General features: G+C 38.9%; 1 protein-coding gene across 9 annotated transcripts in view; it reads right to left on the bottom strand.

Annotated features, from left to right (window-relative positions):
• Positions 1-22,570, bottom strand: part of ESRRG (estrogen related receptor gamma) — a 547,928-nt gene that overhangs the window by 126,956 nt on the left and 398,402 nt on the right. For all 9 annotated transcript variants that reach the window (XM_019743279.2, XM_074317033.1, XM_019743599.2 and 6 more), the window contains one exon: positions 15,090-15,206. In XM_019743279.2, coding sequence (XP_019598838.1) covers positions 15,090-15,206 — 117 coding nt within the window. The remainder of the gene's footprint in view (positions 1-15,089; positions 15,207-22,570) is intronic.

Here is a 22,570-nt window from a genome sequence, read left to right as displayed (position 1 = left end):
TAGATGAAGAAACAGAGGCAACAGACATTAAGAAATGTGCTAGTAATTGGCAACTGAACAGTAACTGAGAGCTACCTATTAAGCAAACTCCACGATCTTAATATGCTGCACTGAACAGTGTGTTGATAATACAATTCCACATACATTGTCTTTATTTTGCAAATATACTAAGCCCACGCTTTTGTAAGCTATCACACTACCTACTGGAATTTTGCAATGTCAGAGGAAACTAACAATTTATACTTTTTTTCCTCCACTTCCCACAGGCCAGATTTTTTTTTTTTTCAACTATCCAGCCAGGAAGAAAAATAAAAGTAAAAATTTAACAAAAGCATCAGGTACAGGTGCCTTAGCACTTCATGTCACAAGACTCTGTGTCAGGGATCTCTCTTCCTGTGATGGAAAGGAGACAGTTGTAAAAGACCCCACCACTGAGCCACTAACCTCAGCTTCCCTGGTCCATTAGCTGTTTTCCGATGTGCAAATGAGTCTGGTCTCCCAGGATTTTTTCAGAGTTCAGCTGACTCCAGTACTATCTCCTTCTGGGTTTCCAGTTAAAATCAATGCATTAACTGAGGCTGCTAGTTAGAGTCTACAATTGCAAGGTACGAAAGAAAGGTGAGGAAGAGGAGAATCGCTAGCTTTCTAAGCCTGGGAAGTTTCAAAGAGGCCAGTTCCTGAGTGACATTCAAATAGCATTACTTGTAAGAGCTGGGAGAGGCGGGGGGAATGGGGGTGCTCTTGCTACCTCAACAAAACTTTTGATAGGTTTTCTTTTCTGGAGCACATGACCAAATAAAGATGCGTGAGATGACCAGGAGATCCGCTCACATTGCTGAGGCACATGGTATGGGAATTGAATTTCTCTTCCTTTTACTTTGTCACCGTTAGTGAAGCTTTATTTTTCTACACTGTCCCCTCCAGATCCTAACTAATGACTTCTGCGGAGACCTCCAAACATATACGGAATCGCTGAGAAATACATTTGTTCACAGACCGCAAATTTGTACCTGTTGACTGCAGAGCGTGAAAGTGATGCTACAAATTGAAAATGAAATCATCAGACAATGACCTGAACTGCCTCTTGAGGACAGATGCTGGATATTGGCCATCTCTTCTGCTGAACAATAGCCTCTGACCATCTACACGGAAGGGTTGCTGCTCAGAAATATGAGTAGCTTCAACATTATTCAAATCACTCCTAAGGAAACATAGAAATATTCTCTATAGAAATTTTAAGAACTACTATTGTGGTCCCACAGAGAAAAGTATTTTCAGAAATCAGAAGACATACTGGTGATATCCTAACCCTCTTGTTTTAGAGCATGTACCCCAAAGAATGATCCTGGAATTCTAACAGCTCCAGCATCAATAGCATTCTCTCAAATCAAGGTCTCTTTGCTCACAAAAGGAAGTAACAGCAGAGACCAGTGGCTTCCATGTGACAGAAATTACATTTTTTTCTCGTGACACTCTGGTAAGACTAACTAATGAAGAAGAGAACCAAAAGGCTTCATTATGAATATCGGTACAGTATGTGGGTTTCCAAGTCTGAGAAACACAGATCAAATCCTGGCTTTACCATTTACTAATTGTCCGACCTGAAGGACGTTATTTATACAAATTTTTTTGGTTTGTGTTTCTGTTTTAAATAGGTCATCGTTTTCTTAATTCTAGTCACTAACTTATCAAATGTCTCTAGAAGATAGATAAAAAACAATGTCATTTCTCATATTTTTTTTTTCTTTTTGACTCAGGATATACCAGTTGTTATATTGTCGGGTATTCAATAAAATTTAATACAACATGATTTCTGAAATACAATTCTGTCACAATCACACATATATATATGAAGGAAAAATGCAGAAATAATATATGCATGATCATAGCCCTTGAATTGTTTCTAAAATATTATTTATGACAAAATTATTTCTGTACTTAAGTTTTCATAATGTAACTAAAAGCCCACTAAAGTAGGCTAAAACAAAGAAAGAAAATTAATCAGTTCTATTTTATTTAATACCTACTATTAGATCATGATTATGCTAAGTGTCATGGAGGACTAAAAAATAAAAAAAATACAGCCCTGTTCTCAAGTTCTTTATGCTTTTTCTCTGTGAGACCTACTAAGTGAGTAATAGAATACTAAAATTTCACACTAACATTTACTATTTTCTGAGTACTTATTGTTTTCAGGGCACGGTACCAAGAGTATTATATCATTTACCTCGTTTAAAACTCAAAACTACCCTCTGAAGTCATCATTACAAGCCCCATTTTACAGATAAGGCTTCGAAAGGGTAAAGTAACTGGCTTGAGAGAACACAGCTAATACAGTAAGTAATACAGTTTGAAAAGAACCCAGATTCTACCTCTGCACTGCCCCAGCAGTCACCAGCCACATGGGGGCTATTTAACTAAAATGAAAAATTCAATTCTTCAGTTGTATTACACATATTTCAAGGACTCAATGAATATTCACAGACTCCATCAGGTCTGAGAGACCGAGCTTTGTATACACTCTACTTCCCTCTGTGGAAAACATGAAGTTAAAATGCTAAATTATATGAAACAATATAAATGCTAGTGAAATTCAGAAAGGGGGGAATCCATATAATTATAAGTAATCAGGTTTATGATAAACTCTATGAGGGCAGACTCTTGTCTGTCATGTTCACTTTTAATCTCCAGTACTTAATAAAGTGAGTGTAATGGAGCCATGTCTCCAAAACTATTCATTGAATGGGTAGATAAAGAGTGAATGAATGAATGTTTGGAGATTGGCTTGATGAATACACATCATTTGGGATCCGTAAGCAGCTATAACGAGCTCCATAAGAAATAACCTGACCCCAACTTGAGATATTCTAAAGAACAAGGTGTATTTCTCCGAGAGCAGATAAAAATATTTACAGATTAGACCATAGTATTTCCTTCTAAATATTTCCAAATTATGCATGAATTGATAATAACCTAAGACTGGCTAAGGTCAGAGTAATTGCCATTTAATTGGCTTCAAACATACTAATGATGATGATAATGTTGATATGAAGAGACTTAATAGGTCTGGAGACAAATGTCTAAGAGAGCAGAGAGGTGACTCCATGAGAAGTGGGGTTGGGGAGATCATTATGGAGGTTATAAGCTTGGGAATCACCAAATGGCTACTCACGACAGTTGTGAAGTAACTTTGCTTTTTAGGGGGAATTGTGGAACGACAGAAGCAAAAAAAGGTTTTAAAAAGGGGGCGGGGGTGAGGATGGGAAGAAGAGGAAAGAAAGTTGTGTGCCCCAAAAAGTTATCTGTGAGGGGAAAATGTAGTTGAGGGAAACTAATTGGACAGTCCAGAGAGGTGCCACTAAATAAGGGCTCAGGTGGCCTCAAGGAAAACACTTAGAGCTGAGAACTGAGAAGCTGGCCAGGCAAAACGGACTGAACTTCCCAAGGGGGTGACATGCTGACTGGACCTGAGACACAGAACTGGAAATTAGTACAGATCTAAGTAGAAACACATGCTAAGTTATATGAGGAATTGTGAATTATCTCATTCATACATATTCTACTCCTTAAATTCCCCACATTCCTAATATACCTAAAAACTCCAGTAAAATAGTTCAAGCCTCGTAAAATTATGATTATTCTACTACTTAAATTCCCCACATCCCCAGTATACTTGAAAACTCTAATAAAACAGTCCAGGCATCTTAAAATTATGATTACACAGCCTGTGTAGAACAGACGTGAGGGCTGAAAATGTAAAAGTTGAGAAAAATAGGGAAGGGAGTATGATCTTAGTTACACATAATCTTTGGAGAAACAGGTTAACCAAAGGGCAATTGCTAAAACACCCTCCCTTTGGGTTTTGCCACGGGTCCCATTTCATCACCACAGCCATCTATAAAAGAAGAGCCTGTTACAGTTGGGGCTTTAAAACGCTTGATACCCTCACATTCCTGTCAAAGGTCCCTATGACGCTTCCGGCTTCCAAAACCATTTCCATGTTATGCTCTTTTAATGGCATGATTCACAGTCATGTCAACTTTAAAAAGCATTTAAGCTGAAGTCAGGTAAAAACAAATTTGCGACGTGGATAATCCGCTGAGGGTCCATTGTTGTGGAGTCCAGGCCGTGAAGTGTACCTGGGTATCACAGCTGAGTGGGTGTGGCAGGTCCCTGATATTTGTTGTAGGAGCCACAAAGCCACAATGGCTCTCAAAAAACACAATCTGCCATTCACTTAAGGCTGGTTTGCCAGGAAGCCCAAGGATGGACTCCCCACCAGTACCATGAGGCTCAGGGAATTTGGCTAGCACCAGGCACCTCAGACTTCTGCCAGCTAATTGGCTTTGGGGAAGCCGCTGACCTACTCTCCACTGAGTGGCTTTTGTGAACCTGGAACCCAGCCTGCCTCTCATCATTGATCAACCTTGGCCAAGCCAGCTGGCTTGTTCCTTTGCAGACAGCTTGCCTTAGGGAAGCTGGTTGGTGGCTCGACAACCTACTAAGCAAGAGAGAGACAAAACTACAGAACGGTCTCTCAAGAAATGGCCAGCGCTCGGTTTGCTTTGAGGGAGAGTTAGGAATGAACAAAATCATGTATGATACCTGATACAGGACAGACAGAGTAGAACTCTGCAGAGCCTTACCCAAAAGGCAACTAACAAATTAGGAATGGTGCACTTCATTAAAATGTATACCAGAATTCCTTTACATTAAATTTAAGCACAATGTCATAAACATCAATGCCACATTGATATATGTGTGCACTGGTGAAAAGGAGCAAAAATCTGTTGTCTGGAGGCCCATGGAAAAACATTCCACATCAGAGTCCTATATGGCTGGGGGAGCCCTCCCCCCCTCCCTCACCATTCACCGTGGTGTCACTGGACTTACAGCAAATGAACAAATGTTGAAGCAGGTTTCCCCCCCGGGGGCGAAATCCATTGGGGATTTTTTATAATCCAAAAGGAATAAAAATTTGTAGCGTATTAGATAACTGCTGGCTTCCTATTTGAAGTTCACAAATGGAAATGACAAATGGGGACAATCAAATAAATGATTAACTTTTAATAGTATTCCAATTAAAGCAAGAGGAAGACAGCTCAAAGAACTATTTCTTACAATTTCAATCCTTCCATCCTCTCTAACACAAATGCAGCAAGGGTAGACTTCTCCAGTTCAAATGATTCTTGGTGCTTCAACTGGTAAGTTCGCATGAGAGAATCTATCCACTTCATTTCTAATGTAATTGTTAATTTTGAATATTACATAACTGTAAAATCGCCCCAGAGGAACAGGCAGACGTCACAGGGAGTAAGATCCACATGGATGATATACAGAATCAAGGGCAAATCTTTAAAACATTAGTACTTCAACTTTCCCCATTGATAAAACAGATAAGGTTGTAATATGTTAGCAGTACACACTGGCCAGATCCTCAAAACAACTGAGGCACGTGATGCTCAAAGTCAGTGAATCAAATTCTCTCCTCGGTGCAAAAGCAAAACTTGCAAGGAATTTGGTTCTAAAGTTCACTTTCTAAAAACTGGAACCAGAGAGTCAAACTATACCACAAGGCAAAATGTTCCTCTGTGCTCTAATTTAGACTCAAATAAGATGTCATCCACTGTTTCACAAAAACACAGACCCCTGAAATTGGGTTCCCAGGAACAGAACGGCTCGAGTGTTGCTAATGTTTATTCACACAGTTTATAACTGGGAAGTTATTCCAAAGTTTACGCTGGGAGCCCAAGAATCTCAGAGTTGGAAGTCGCCACAAAAGATATTCTCGTCTCACCCCCACCTGATACTTGGACGTGCTCTTAACATCTGTCACACTGATGGGAAACTTACTGCCTTCCAACACAGTTCATCCTATTTCTGACAGTAAGTGAAAAACTCAAAATAATGCCATGAGGCCTGGTTAAAAAAAAAAAGAAGAAGAAGCAAAACGAAAAAATACAAAAACAAAATATGGTTTACTTAAGTAATCTTTTAAGAGCTCAAGATCGCATAATACCCATGGCCTCTGAAGAATCCCAAACTAAATATATACTGGATTATTCCTACGGTTCACAAAGAAAAACTATATTAAACAAATACAGAGCATAGGCCTGCTAGAAAATCCAGACCCCATCATGTACATCACTATGAGAACTTTGGCAAGTAACATAATCTCTGTAAACCTCAGTTACCTCTGTGAAATGGGGAAATACTCACCTCTGGGTGGGAGGGGGGGCCACTGCAAGGATTAGCAAAAAATAAAAATCCAGCTAAAGCACATAGTAATAATACATATTAAGCTCTCAAAAATATGTTATTACTTTTACCTGCAAAATCTTTGCTCATCATTTCGAGACAGATTATTCAAATTTCATATCAACAAAGCATCACGCGCCCCCCCACCAAAAAAAAATCACCAGCTGGTAATGCAGTATCTGTACATAAAATAACTTTTTGGGGCACCTTAAAAATATTCCCCAGTGACATAATGTCAAGTCTGAGCTCACAAAGAAGGTGCTCTTTCTATTGCTTATATCATAACTTGCGAATTTTGTTTAATACTCTGCATTAATGAGAGAGCTTCTTGGGATAATATTACAACAGAGAGTGCAAGAAATACCAGTGAGGTCAATGCAGTTCTATTAACTGTCATCTAACACAGAAATATTTTCCTTGAATACCATTAAAGCTTTCTCCTTTTCTTTGTTCTGCTTTTTGAAGGCAGTAAGAACCCAAATTTCCCTACCAATAATTTCTGTTTTCGACTTGGCAGCATAATGATATTAGACTTGAGAAAAAAAAAAATTCACCTTGGAAATGTCTTCTTCAGAGGTTTTCACAAAAGATATTTTGTTAGGATAAATTGTACTAAGCAGGTTCTTTAAGTAAGCAAAAACACAGCTGCTTGTTACTAAATGACCTGAGTAGCTTTATATTTTTTTTAAAGAGAACCTACCTAGAAAATGCTACACCCTTTAAACGAACATTTTATTAAAATGGAAGATGGGAAACAGAAGGGTAATTAGACAAGTAAGTTGCTCTTTGCTTCTCCTGCTGATAGGCTAAGCCCAGAGGACTCTCAGAGTCCCACTGCCATATATAAATCAAGACACAAGCTGTGGATGCAGCAAAAACAGTTCTGGGATAATTTTTCTTTATATCCTAGGGGCTCAAGACAACTGATTGGAGAGATGTAATAGCAGCTAAATGAATAAATCTGCGCTGTCTCATATATAATTTCTCCTCGACTTATGATGAAGTTATGTCCGGATCAACCCACTTTAAGTTGAAAATATCATTTGTCGAAAATGCTTTTACTACACTTAACCTACTGAACATCGCAGCTTAGCCTAGCCCACCTGAAACGTGCTCAGAACACTCACATTAACCTACAGTTGGGCAGAATCATCTCATGCAATGAATACACTGCAGAATATCAGTCGCTGACCATCGTGAGGGAGTAGCTGAGCTTGTTGCCACTGCCCAGCAAGCATCACAACAGAGGGTTATACTGCATATCGCTAGACAGGGAACAGATCGAAATTCAAACTACGGTTTCTACACCATGTGCATCACTTTTGTACCATTGTAAAGTTGAAAAATCGTAAGTCGAACCACCCTAAATTAGGGACCTCCTCTATATGTATATACAGAGGGTGCCAAAAAATGTATACACATTTTAAGAAAGGAAGAAACTGTTAAAATGGAAATACTCAATAGATACTGATAACCAAAGATGAATACAAGTCACGTTTGACATCTGCAATGACAAGAGGTGCTCAAAGTGGTTACCATCAGTGTCCAGACACTTCTGATGATGGAGAACTACTGCTTGAGCCACATTGACCAAAGTGTCCGCTTGTATACATACTTTTGGCACCCCTGGTATGTACACACACACACACACACACACACACACACACACACACAGTGGCCTCTCTAAACTTAAAGGTAGAAATAGGAAGTGTACCTTATGGATAGTGACAAGATAGCTGAGAATCAGTGGGGCCTCTGGACAAAGAATCCTCTAAGGTAGAAGAAGAGGACTTACTACCATCACTGGACATCCCCCCATTTCTTCCACCCAAAGATTTCCAAGCATTATGTTAACACTATTAATCCCTGAGGCAGAGCAAAAGGTGAGGGCCTTCCATTCTAGAGAGATTGGCATTCCATGATGGATGTAAGATTATGTGCCAGACGATCTGAGCAGGGCATAGGTGATGTGACCTTTCTCAAATATGGGAGATCCACCAAGGAATGAAAATAAGAGATCCTTTGAGACCCTTGTAGTTTTTTAGGTTAACTTCTTTCCCAGGGACCTCCAAAGAGACAACACTAATTCAGCTTGACCAAAATGAATAGACCCAAACGTATTGCTCTACGCAGGGTCATAACCCTTGCCATAGCTCCTGAGACACGATGTCTCTCCCATTCACAATGAGCCCAACACTCCAGCCTGCTCAGTTATCCTACAGAGACCTTTCCTCAACTGTCCCCACCATTATCTGTATCCTCAGTGGCCTCATCAAACCCCAGGTGAGACACTTGGTTTCCTGAAATCAGAATCCTAAGCAAAGTCCCATCTTTACAAATGTCACTCACGCATATACCTTAGGCACACACCCTCCATTACACCCATAAACTCTGCTCCTTCCTGATTGCACCAGGGCTCTCCCATTTCCTCCACCCTCCAATGAATATTCTGGGCCACAGCTGGCCTGCTGTGCTGTGACTGGGCACACGACCCAAGACTGGAGCAGGTCAGACCCCTTTGTCGGGCCCAGGCTGTGACGCAGCTTGATAGAGATGCAGGATGGGCCTGGGACGGTGACATGGCCAACTTTAAATCCCCCTCCCACTTTATCTGCAACAGGTCAATGGGTAAGTCAGTGCAACGTTCGGAAACTTGGGTTCCTCCTCTGATTAATGAGACTCTAACACCCAGGGTCCCACTTTCCTCTTCTGGATTGGGTTTTAAGTGAATGAAACCTGAATATCCTGTGCCCTTTCTACATTGAATGGCCATTTACGCCAAATGCCGGTTCCCGTTTATCCTCAAGAGGAACGCTCACAATTCTCCCATCCATTTAATTGCCTACCTGGAATCTGCATGTTTGTAGTTTTCAGACTTTTAAAGAGCACGGGGAAATACTGAGCCTCTCTGTAGCAGAAGCTGACTTTCAAGGTGTCAAATCAAATGTAGTTATCAATAACACACATAACGATGTTATTTATTTCGTTTGTTTCAATGAATCACTTTCCCCCAGAGGACATATTTAGAAGGGATTTAAAATTACATAAACTCACTCTTCTCTCCTACTTATGTCAGCATTTTTCTTTTAAAAATGTCACAACAAAATTTCCAATAAATCTGACTGGTAGTAATTTCGTAATCTCTGATGAGATTTCAGATGTCCCTAGAAATGAAATTCTACGGACTACTCTTCAATATACTAACAAGAAATGGTAGGGATTGTGAGGAAATATAGAGAAAAAGTTTCTCAAACACAGGCAAAAATGCCTAATTAAGAATTCAGTTCCTAAGTATTTAAATATCTATTCATTGTTCTACTGTTCCTTCAATTCTCACTTCTATTAACTTTGACAAAAATAACACACATCCTGTTTTTTTTCTAGAAAGATGAAAGAATTCTTCAGTTAAGATAAAATTTACAAAACAGCACAATTCACTAGCCATGTCTATCAAATAATAGTTGCATTGTACTTCCAACCTCACAGATATTAACACCATCATCATCATAATTTTAAGTATTTTCATGTCATATACTGGTGTACTAGTTCTCTAGAAATAATATGGTTTTTAATAAAACTTATACTAGAATAGAAGGGGTGAGAAAGAATCTAGGCTAATTGCTCCCCTGCACATATGGATATAGAAACAGAGTTGAAAGAGTGGACTTGCCCCAAATCACGAGCTAGTTGGGGGGGCGGGGGGGGGGAATTAAAAGCTAAAGCACAGTATTTTGCTAGACACCTGAGGGAAAGCTCAGTTAATATTTATTGAGCTGCACTCAAACTTATTTCCAGCCTCTGATTTTTTTCCAATGTGCTATAGCAAAATTTCCTCAATAAAACTTAATGTATCTATGAGGCTAATAGAATTCTTACAATTTTTTCTTGCGCATTTTAAAAGGTGTGCGATTTGTCCATTTTCTTTGATAGACAAAGGAATGAATTCTCCTTTCTGAATGTGGACCAGTAATTAAAAGCATTCTTCACCTGTAAAGTCCATGGTAAAAACTTCTGCTTGGGTTGAAGTCCCTGTTTCCCTTTTTATACTATTGTCTCTTTGTTTCACTTCACTTAAGATCAGATGTTAAGGACTACATTTCCTCATGAAATTCCTGAGAAAAGTTTCACCTACTTATGTGCTTCTATGAAAAGTTTGGGAAGGACACCTCAGGTCATTGATACTGCCAAAGGATAACCGATTTTGCATGAATTTGTGTTAGTCCAGCAGGTCAATATGCTATATGGTATCTGAATTCTAGCTTGCGGTGCCACTCACTAATCCTGTGCCAGACCTTGTGTCTGTATTAGCACTGTTGGTTTTCACCAAAACCTCACAACAGAAGTTCTATCATCAGTCCCATATTTATAAACAAACAGGCTGAGTCTTGGAGGTTACACAACTTTCCTGAGGATCAGGAAGTGGTAGAACCTGGGTTTACCTCTAGGTCCACCTCACCCTAAAACTTCACCTGTCCTCTCTCTAGCAATGTTGATCTGGCCATTATGCTAAGCCACATGAGCACGTAACCTATGGCATCTTATTGGATGTTTACAACACATGATGTGCAAATACCATTACTGCAACCACCATTTTATAGATGATGAAACTGAAGGTTAGGAAGGTTAAGTCACCTTTTTTTTTTCTTTTTTTTAAGGCCTAGTTACACACTTTTTTGGCATGAAATGACTAAACTGGTCCTCCACACGTGGGCATACGGGCTGGGCTGGCTGGGGAAAGTCATGGTGAGCATAAATGTGGGGTCTTATTCTCATCTGCAAGAGTCAAAGAAAAATACTTGAGCTGCCAAGGTGAAGCCCATCAGAGCAATAAACAGCAAAAAGCCCTCCATCCTTTGATCAGTGAATTCTATACCTAAATAAAGATTGCTTTCATAAAATGTCTCTGTTTGCCACTGACAGAGAGAAAACCGAACAAGTATGTCCTGTAGCAGCCTTTAAATAACCAAGGACAGAGATCAAAATAAAAATAAATCCTGACCAGATTTATAGGCGTACCTTGATTAGGTTTTGTTGTGTTTCCCTTCAAATAAGCAATACCTACAAAAATGAAAGGGGAATGTTGAGACCAGATATGTTGTAATAGATGGGTTTTCTGTGACATACAGTATGGTAGAATGCTGAAAAAATAATGCTGGACCATCATCCATGAAGATCGCCACCCCCCCCCCCCAAAAGAGGAGGGATTTCTCAGGATGCAGAACGGTACAACCACTTGGATTTGAACAAACTATCATTTTTTTAAGTGTGCTTCTTGAAGTATTATTATATTGTGGTCTTGTTTGTTGTCTCCACACAACTGTTTCATTTCTTCGACTGATAACAATTTCTGGATTCAAAACCTCTAACATTAAAAATCAAAGATCGTTCATTCAGACATAATTCTGGTGAGGGCTAATGAGAAGGCATATCTGATAAGAATTTAATCATGCACAATGTGAGTTATGTAATTGTTTACCCACTAAGCCATCACTGTCCTTTTGCGCCCCACGTCATTAGTAGAAATGGCGGTCAATAAAACTAAGGCGTGCGATTTTTAAGAATAGCAGTCTCATTTTTCTATCAAGCACTCTCTTAATAAAAACTTCTTCATTTCCCTCAGGAAGCATTTTATCTACGATGCATATGTGACGAGTTGAATAACAATACCTGTTAAAGGAAAGAGGGGTCCCATCAAAGCTGTTGAAATCTGATTTCATTGCAGATTCTAGAACTAATGTTTTTTGTTTAAATAGATTTTGTCTGTCAATTTCCAGACCTGCTGTGCCATCAGCCTGTATGGACTGCTGTGGTCAACACAGGGGTTATAGTAGCAAATTTTATTATGGACTGGTAATTGAATTGAACAGGTTTACATTTGAATAGATTTACTACATCATGATCCCTGACATACTGCATGGGACTAAAATCCCTTTCCATCCATAAAGATACATTTAAGACGGTATCATTCTCTCCAGGCTGAGGAGGCAAGTCTTGAGCCAAGGAGATGGCCGAACATAATTGTGCATTTATATGCAGGGTGTAATGCTATATTTCACCGCATTTTTTTAAGCACAAAAGAAAAAGACTATTCTATATTTTTCTCATAACCATTCCATCCATTCTCTTTGGAAGGAGGGGGTTTAGAGAACTGATATTTTCCCACCCAAGTGGGCATAAGGGGTAAAGGAAAATAAATTATTATATGAGTATATCAGCCACAGCAGCAATTCCCTTGAAAACAGGCCCTCAAAGGGCTTGATAACAGCAACTGGAGAGGTGTGAATTATAGATAAGCACTGTCCCATTTACTTTCACCAACAATGTTTAATTAAACACAGTTCACACCTCTTCAGTCACTCCGTCCACCTTTCAACATTGCTCCTGCTTGAAAACCACAATGGTGAAAATTATTTAGGGGAAAACACTTTTTTTTCCTATGTCCTCCTTAAACCTGGAGGGGCAAACAGTTGAGTAAATTACAATAGTAAAATCAAATTGATCAAAAAATTCTATCTATCTGGAAATGGAGACATAGTCCAATGTATTCTAGTTTTTGAAAATAAAATCCAAATCTAAGACACATCAATTCAAAGTGTTAATTAATATATTACTGTTTATAACATTGTTGAAAAACTTGGTTTGCTTTTGGAAAATAATGATTCCTAACTCCCAACTCTAAGCCTTTTTAAATGAGCATCAATTTATTTTGAGTCTGAATAGCTCAATTAAGTGGCAATATAAAGACCAAGAATTAACTGTCAATCATTCATCATTATATAGTGAAATGTGTTTTGTTTGTTACTCTGCTATAGGGCTTAAGGGAATTACTAAGATAATGTCTTTCATCGCAAAAAAGTAAGCTATCACCACCCTCCTAACTAAAACTCTGTCATGTGGGAGGGGTTGTTATTGTGGGGTTTCTATTTGTATGTGTTCCTTTGCAAAAATGTCCTTTTGGCATTTTCATATAAGCTCTCTCTACAAGAGCACCCATACCTGTCCTTTTCACTGCTGCATCACTGGGTCTAACAGCACCTAGCACATGGGAGAAGCTTAATAAATATTTAGCAAATGGATATAAGTATAAACCATGTTAACTGAAAAATCCTAACAGGACCAAAAGCTACATGGGGTGGGGGTTGGGGGGGCGGGACGTACACATTCCCCATCCTAATTTGTATTCACCAGTGTGTAATATTGTCACCAATCTTTATCTGTACACCATTGGAGTACCTATCACCTTCTACTGTTCTTTCTCTTTTCTTTCTCTACATATATAATGTAAGTTATTAAAATATATATTTTTATAAAAATTTTATGTTCCTTAGCTACAGTATATCTTGGCTATCTTTTCTGAAGGCTTTCATTATAAAGTGAGTCACTTGTTTTTTAATAGCTTTTTTTCAAGTTGAAGATGAGAAACATTTAAGCATCTTTGTTCCTCGTCAAGGGAAGAGTTAGTTCTCAGTAGACAAGAGACAGAAATCCAGCATGAAGTCCATGGACCCAAATATCATCTGGTCCACTCATCTTCCTATAACATTGTTCACAGAAAAAATCTTGGACAAACAAGGAAATATTATAAGACTGGCAATGCCACACCTAATTGAAGCTCTCGTTCATTCTTGGGGAACAAACTCGGATCCATTTGGATATAGAAGTTTAAAAAAAGAAACAGTCATCTCCAGTAACAATACAAGATACAACTCACAGGGCGAACCCTAGGAACAAGGAATATTCTATGATTTAATAGAAGCTAATCAATTTAAACATTTAATTTACCCAATTTTCTTTCAGGCTTCAATGATCACATTTTCATTTTATCAATTTTTAGAATTATATTTATTATAAACTCTGGCAAATTTTCTGAAGAAAAGGAAAATGTAAAATTTAAATGCAGTACGTGAATTGCACATCTATAAAAGCACACACGTACAAAGATATGTTAAAAACAAACAAACAAACTAAATCTAGGGCTCCCAACAAAATGAACAATTTCTCTCTCTCTCTCTAAGCTAAAATGTTAGTTTCACTAGACATGCTGAGATACACAAATATTTCAGGGCCTTTGATATGGATGAAACAACTGAGTGAATTCCATAACCTGACTATTTGGGTTCAGTTCCCAGCTACGAGTATGTGAGTTTTCAGACAATATGTTTAACACAGAATACATGTTCGTGGTCATTATTTTGTGTTTGTTGCTGTCATTCCCAACTGAAATCAACCATTTTAGTATCATTATTCCAAGCTCTTTATAATAGAAAATAAGTCCAAAAGATAAGATTAGAAACGAAAGAAAGAATGCTTTAAATCTAAGATTAAGAAAAAGAAAATAGTAACTATAAGAAGTGGTAGATATGTTCAGTAGCGACATGTGGCAATTATTTTACAAAATATATGTATACCAAAACATTAACTCATGCACGTTAAATATATACTTTGTCAATCCTACCTCAATAAAGATGGGGGGGGGATGTTTCTCTGTGACCTTAATAACGAGACAAAATGCAAAACAACAGAAACAGTAGCCGCCTGGTTGTCCATCCTCCACCTTCCGGAAATTATACAGGTGAAAAGAACCAGAACTGCCTAAACACACCTGGTGGGTTTAGCTGCACATCCTACCTTGTGCCTTCCTGTGGGTGTCAGGCAGTTAGCCAAGGGGCACCAGCAAGTTCAGTCGTAAAGAAGGAGCATTCTGCCATCAGATTCAGGCCATTTACTGGGACCCCATCCTTTCCTGGTTGGTCTGACACGTTTGGAACTCCCCATGCACCCCGTCCCCCATCCCCAACCTGAAACACAGGGCTATGAGCAAGGGGCCTTACCTTCCTTCAGCATGCCCACTTTTAAACACTTCATGAAACGGCAAGCCTGGCACGATTTACGTCTGCGCTTTGTGATTTCACATTCGTTCGTGGCAGGACAGCTATATTCTATGTTACCTATAACACAGAGGTGGAGAAAAAGAAGCTGTTAGATGTGCAGGACCCAGGAAATATTAGCATCCCAAAGGCAAGGCCGACTCTGTGATTCTGAACCCCTCTCCCCACAAAGTCACATGGGACTCATGAGAATGTCACAAGTGTCACGAAGCTGGATGCTCGGCTACAACCACTGAAGAAGATGCATTAAACGAGAAGATAACCAGTGACGCTCTACAAAAGATTCCACTTAAAATGAGCCTTTACATTATGCTAAGTGAAATCAGTCAGATGGAAAAAGACAAATACCATATGATCTCACTTATATGTGTTATGTAAAGAACTAAATACATGAGCAAAGTCAAAAGAAATAGTCCCGGAGATACAGAGGAAAAGCTTATGGTTGCCAGAAGGGAGGAGGGTGGGGATGAGGGAGAAGGGGAAGGGATTAGACAGTACAAATTGATAACCACAATGTTGCCACAAGGATATGAAAGACAGTTTGGGGAATATAACCAATAATGTTGTAAAGATTTAGTAAGGTGTCAGATGGGCATGTCTTATTAGGGAGACCACTTCATGGGTGGGGTAGATGTTTGACTACTGCCCTGTACACCTGAAGCTGAGGCTGAATGATACTGCATGTCAACTATAATTTTATATATATATATATATATATATATATATATATATATATATATATATATATATATATATAGTCACGGGATATGGAGAATAGCATAAGGAATAGAGCCAATGGAATTGTAATAGATACATACGATGCCAGAGGGGCAACAGATTGGGGGACGGAGGTTAGCACTTTGTGAGGGATAAAATGTTTAACTATTGCATTGTTTTGTACACCTGAAACTAATAAAAAATAAACTATAAACAAATAAACAAATAAAATAAGCCTTTAAAACATGATGCTTAGAACACCCAGGCAATGTCTTCCAGCATCTGAGGATCCAAGAGAAATTTTGAAGCAGACGATTTCCAGAAAAACACAAACATCAAAACTGTATTCTTGTGTCATCAAGCCTGGATTTCTTCTGGTTCCTGACGCTGGGATGCACCACGCTTATTGTCTTTCTGACACTGAACAGCATAATCTTCACCGTGAAAAATGATTGTTGAGCTAATGTGGGACCTTGGAGAAAGCACCTAACGGGCAGTGACTGAAATGCCACGGTTTTGGGCTGCAACACTATCCACAGTCTTACAAAACAACTGTATGCTTGCTAAATGCTTCTTGTGGGTGAATGGTTGTCACCACCACCATCATCACCATCATCGTCGGGTTTATTATACCACTTGCATAACGCGTTCGGAACACTCACGTTCCAAGGAAGTGTTTTAAATAACAATAAACTGATGTGAAAATTATATTTCTGATTTTAGAGGTTACACCCCTTACGGTAGTACCTACACATTTGAAATGATAGGGAGAGAGAAGAAGATCCAAACTAGAACTTGATTTTTTTTTCCCCCCAATTAGTGGCAATGACAGCATGTGGGATGTGCCCTGGGCCTGCCTACAGCTTTGTAAAGAAGCTGCCTTTAAAATAAAGCCTCTCTCCCCATCAGCTCTGTCACATAGTGCTTGAAGGTCTTCTGTTACTCCCTAACCCTTTCCCCTTGTGATTAAGTGCATTAGTATCTTAATGAAAATGCATTCTGTTTATTGCCCTCCTGGGAAGGGGGAGGTCATCACACCAAATGCATAAATTGTCATCAGAGACGGTCCGAGCATAATTGCAATTTTGCTGCTGTATGTTTGCAATAGCCTGGGTCCATCCTAGTCCCCTGAAACATGCACAGACTCCAGTAATTAGCATAGAATCTGCCTGGGACCACGGCATTGATGAAATATTTCAGAGTTAATCACACTTTGTAAACACTGATTTGTATTGACTACCTTTCTGCAGACTGATGTCTCCTCAGTAAATATCACATTAGTGGGTTGCAGGATTGTACCGATTCAACTCCTCAGCAACTGCTAATTCAACAGGAAGTAATACCTAACCACTTATAGCTACTGAAAGTTGGTTAAGTATGCATGACTTGGAAAAAAAAAAAAAGGCTGTCCATTATAACTGAAGATAAGCCTATCAAAATTGTTTGACTAAATTAGCATTCTAATTCAGGGCATTTATAATAATAAAAGCAACTACTTTGCAACGTAAGAGGTGAAATAATAAGAATAATATTAACTGCATCAACAGACGCACACACCATCACCTTTCTCAGAGATATTACTGATGCTATATTCATAGAAAACCGAGGAAAAGGCAAAGGAACCAGATTGGCTGGGTCATGTCTGAGAATAAAAGGATTTAGAATATGAACTTTACATAAATCATTTTCACTGCAGAGTTTCTTTAACTATCACTGAAAATTTATTTTGCATCGAGAGAGTGTTGCTAGTAATTTCCTAGGGGTTAATTAGTATTCTACTACCAGATCCTTCCATCTACATGGCTCTCCCTAGACTTATTTAAAAAGCAACCCAGGTCTCTGCTTTCTTGGAAAGAGCTGAACAATGACTACTGAGGATAAAAAATTAAAAAAATAAAATAAATGTTTTCCAAACAGCATTTCTTCCCGTTTGTGTACCTGAAAAGTCAGTATGGCTTGTTAACTTTCCAATAGCAAAGCATGAACACCAGTCCGACACTTTGAATCCAGTGCTGGAAACTTCCACTGAAATGCCCCACCATTCCCCATCCCCAAATAATCATCTTTCCTTGCAAATTAGTTCCTCTTCCTCTTTGACAATTATATTCTCATCCTTCACAATAGCATACTTCCGACGGGAACCTAAACCAGGCATGCGCGAGCTCACACCTAGCCTATGGCAGTTCTCTCCTCGCTGGGTATTTTGCCTCTGTTCTGCCCCCTTCTAATCCATGCTGCGTACCACACTCATATTCCTCTTCCTATACCTGCTTTGATCATTCATCACCCTCATTTTAAAAGAAAATCAATACATTCCTATGGCCTCCTGAATTAAATCAGGAATATTAGACTAGCTAACAAAGTCCCCCCAATCCAATTCTCACCTACTTCTGCAGCAATATTACAATTATTACCTTATATGAACTTTCTGATGGAGCCAATTCAATTTATTCATTTTCACAGTGTCCTTCAGACTTCCCTCTGAGAATGATCTATCTTTGCCCCCCCTTTTCTTCTTAAAATTACTTCCAAGTCTCGATGTTCAACTCAAATTCCAGTCAAATCTTTCATGAAAATGTCTCAGCCCATCCTAGCAGAAAATGATTTCTTGGTTCTCATATCTTTCCAGGTATTCTCATCAGTCCAGACATGCCATATTTTGTTGTACCTATTTATTCCCATGTATATTACCCATTAGATAATCAGCTCCTGGAGGCAAGAACCATTTCTTAGGCAGTATCGAAATCTTCCAGGCAAAAAATAGTACGTAAGTAAAATACTACTCTTAGAATAACTTAGTATTTTCTTGATATCTCAAGGTCACTTCCATGAACATCAATTATGGTGCTGTAATGTAGTAACGTCCACAAGGTCGAGTGAGCTGGATGTCCCATTAGGAAGCAATATGAGGCACAATTGGAAAACCATTCCACAAATCAGAAAAAGTAGAAGAAAATCTAGTGAATTTTTCAAAACCTTGAAAAGTAGCTTTAACAAAAATGAGATGCATAGCAAAACAGGGAGAGATGAGCAAGAGGAAACCCAAAAAACACAAGGGCTTCTGGGGAATAAAATGTGAACAAAAAAACAAACAAACAAACAAAAAATGGTAAGAGGCTTTACAGGAAATAAAAATGCACCTTGATATGAATAGGATAAAAATAAAAGGAAAAATGAAAACACAGACAGATAGATGGCACCAAATGAGTTAATTTTTATCTAATTATAATACCTGTTATTTCCAAAATAGGTGCTCTCAGCATTATAGCCACATTGGAAACTATATTTAGGAATGATTCAGGAATAGCAGCTAAATCTATGAATGACTATAAAGATTTCTAACTTTCTTCAAAAACCAGAATTGTCAAATAGCCACATGCAACTTTTGATTGCATACAGAGAACTATTCTAGTTTCCTGCCTAGCTGTTACATGCCATCATTCTTCAATGACAAAGAGAAATGTAAAGGCAGGAAAATTTGTAATAGTGCCTTAGAATGAATTCTTGAAAGAGGAACTCTGTCTTATTCATCGTGAATCCTCAATGCTCATCAATGAGTCTGGAAATCTGTATCATGTGCTGGGTTGGGATAAGAGGGATGGTTCCCGCACTTGAGGATTCCACCATCTTACAGAAGAGACAAGACACATAAACAAATAAGAGTGCAACTTAGTGTTTGGTGCGAAGGCTCTGGATTCAGAGCTAGCACGTTCACACACATGCATTTCCACAAATGCAGAGATTATGCTCAGGAAAGTGAGCAAATTCTTCACACAGGACAAACGCTTGAACTGTGCTGCAAAAAAAATGAGTAAATCACCACATTGGGGTACAAGCATCTTCCCAAAGCTGCAGGAAAATTAACATTTTCATAAGAATTTCACTGTGAATGGATGGATCATTTAGTGGTCCTGAGTATTTTCATAAATGATATATTTTCAGCTTAAGTACAGAGAAATCATTCATGATGAAATCAGGTATCCTTCGGCCAAATGTCCTGATTCAATAAACTTGCCTTGGCCTATATGGATGACAACCTTGATTTCACTAAGGAACACTGGTGTGTATCTTGAAAACCTAATCAACATCATTTGAAAGAACTTATTTGCTGCAGGAAAACCGTCTCATTTCCAAGCCCTCCCATTGAGTCACTTAGTTCATTGTTGTGGCTGTACAGTCTTTGATCCACATTAGAGTCTGGAGAGATTCTGTCCTTGAAATACCTTCCCTGGTGCTTTTGCTATTCCATAAAGAAAGCATTTTATCCGAAAAATGTGGTGCCCCAAGCACCTGGGTAACAATGTCACATCTATTTTGGTAATGGCTCAACGACGTTACTCCCAGCAGACCTTATGATCTCTATGGGGCACTTGTTTTCTTCGATTCATGAAAGTGGAAACTAGACGAAAATATTTCCAATAGCAACTGTGAGTACCTGGAATGTTAACACTGGACCGTCATTGAGGACGACACAGAAGTTATTGTTCAAAGCCTAGGATTCTCATTTCAGACACAGGGCTTTCTTGGATTACAGCTTGCTATTTTCTGGGACACATTTGTTAGATGGCACCAGGGACTGAATTGGGCAGCAACTGATGACAGGACGGGAATTTTCCCAGTTTTGTCAATAGCTGGGGGAGCGAGCTCTGCGGCATAGGGACCCAAATCAACACAGAAGCGCTGGGTTTTTTAACCAAGCTGACAAGAAGGAGAAAGCAATTTCTAACATCTCCTGGCGGCTTTTTACAAAGTCCTGGGCTCTGCTTCCTTATTTCAGAGCCTTTTGCACAATTAGTTTGCAGGCAATATAATTTTCTCACTTACTGCTTAATAGAATCTTGCAGCTAGCTGGCAGATAGAATAACAGGGTGTACGTGAAACTCCAGTCTGGAGTGCCAGTGGATAATTTGTATATGCCTTTCAGTCACTTAATGGACTTTTACAGTTTGGCAGTGAAAGGGCTGAATGATGTAAATTAGCATGGCATCTCAAAATAAAAATATATGTCAAATCTTTACTCCCAACTCACATCACTCACACACAGTAATGATGCATTTGGCTTTATGTAGTTCCTGAGAGGTGCCCTCTCTTTCATACTCACAGACATCACAATTATAAAGCCCATTTGAAAGCATCTGCATATTTCCCCCAATTGTTTTAATTTTATTAACAGAACCAAATGGCTTGAGACGACCCACAGGGCACTCCAAGTGGGGTTTATCCAATTGTTTTCCAACATTAAGTGATTTAAAAATAATGGGATTTGCCTCGGCACACAATTACAGAGCATTAAAAATAGGCAGGCAATAACCTGTAGTATTTTTGTTTTAAATGCCCAAAAACGAAAGAAAGAAACAAAACCCTCGAAAGTAAGCAGTAAAGGTTTTTTTCCATAGAGAGATAACTTCCCTTTCTTTTCTTTTCTTTCTTGTTTTTAATGCTTCTTTGTTTCTAGCTACTCTCTGCTCACCCTACCTGAAATTAAAACAAACAAACAAATAAACAATACTATCTTACTATCTATAGTTGGGAGTATATAGTATGGAATAATAATTGATTACATCTCTATAACAAAAAAAGTCATAATTCCACCAATGAGCATTTAAGTTGAGTGCTACTTTTTATCAAAGAATACACCCAAAGTTAGACTTCAAAATAAGTTACTCTGAGATGCTATACTGGTTCCCAAAGGATTGTTTCAAACACTTCATGAAACTTTTTTTAGCACTTCCACTGAAGTCACTTTACAAACTACAAGGGGGGGTGAGGGGTAAGAGTCATATTAGATTTCATTCATCTTCACCCAGAGCATTTGGCTGCCCCCTTATCACAAGACGCCATGCCAAACGATGTTTGTCCATTATTCAATTTTAAATCTACCTAAAAATTTCAAACATCTGCAGATCACTAAAGATATTTCAAGACTCTGCCTCCAGCTCTAAGAGGATGCCCAAAAATATTATAAAGAATGATAGTACCAGACTGGTAAAGGGACCCCAAGCCACCCATGATGTGTAGGTTGTGGCCTGTGGAGGCAGAGGAGAGGAGCATCATGTTAACAGTTGCACGCACCTCTTATCAGAGCAACTGCATAACCAGGGTCATGCCAGAGTCTCACGTGCCCCTCTCACCCCTAAAAAATGAGGTGGGAGACAGGGGGGTACAGAAAAGATCTTTTGATACTTGGTCCTTTAAGGTTCTACATGATTCAATTCTCGTAATCACAAATGTAGTAAATAAGAGACATAATAGCATGTTGGCAGAAATTGGGGCATTTCCACAGTGATGCTCAAGGTTGGCTCTCAAATGGGACTAGATGATGCTTTGCCTTTATGGGAACAAAAGACCAGAAAGAAACCCACAAGCAGGCAGGCTTGTAAACCCTGAACGATGTCTAATGACTGGAGACCAAGACCATAAACTCTGGTTCCATCCTCCAGTGAACCATGTGGGGAGGGCCACTGCGCCTACAATGGGAAACATCATCGACAGTCTCCCTATGATATACGAGGTCTGACAATTAAGTTCGCGAACTTGTTGCAACGATGCTGCTAACCTTTTCTTGATATCAGAGAGATTATTCATTAGGAATTTGTACCAACTGGACAAACAGCTAACCAAGTTTACTATGTGGAAGTGCTGAAAAAGCTGCATGAAACAATTAGATGAAAACGACCTGAACTTTTCGCCAACAATTCATGGCTCTT

The sequence above is a fragment of the Rhinolophus sinicus genome, linkage group LG12, assembly GCF_036562045.2.
Source record: "Rhinolophus sinicus isolate RSC01 linkage group LG12, ASM3656204v1, whole genome shotgun sequence".
In the NCBI taxonomy this organism is placed as follows: Eukaryota; Metazoa; Chordata; class Mammalia; order Chiroptera; family Rhinolophidae; genus Rhinolophus; species Rhinolophus sinicus.
This window is presented reverse-complemented; position numbering and strand designations above follow the sequence as displayed.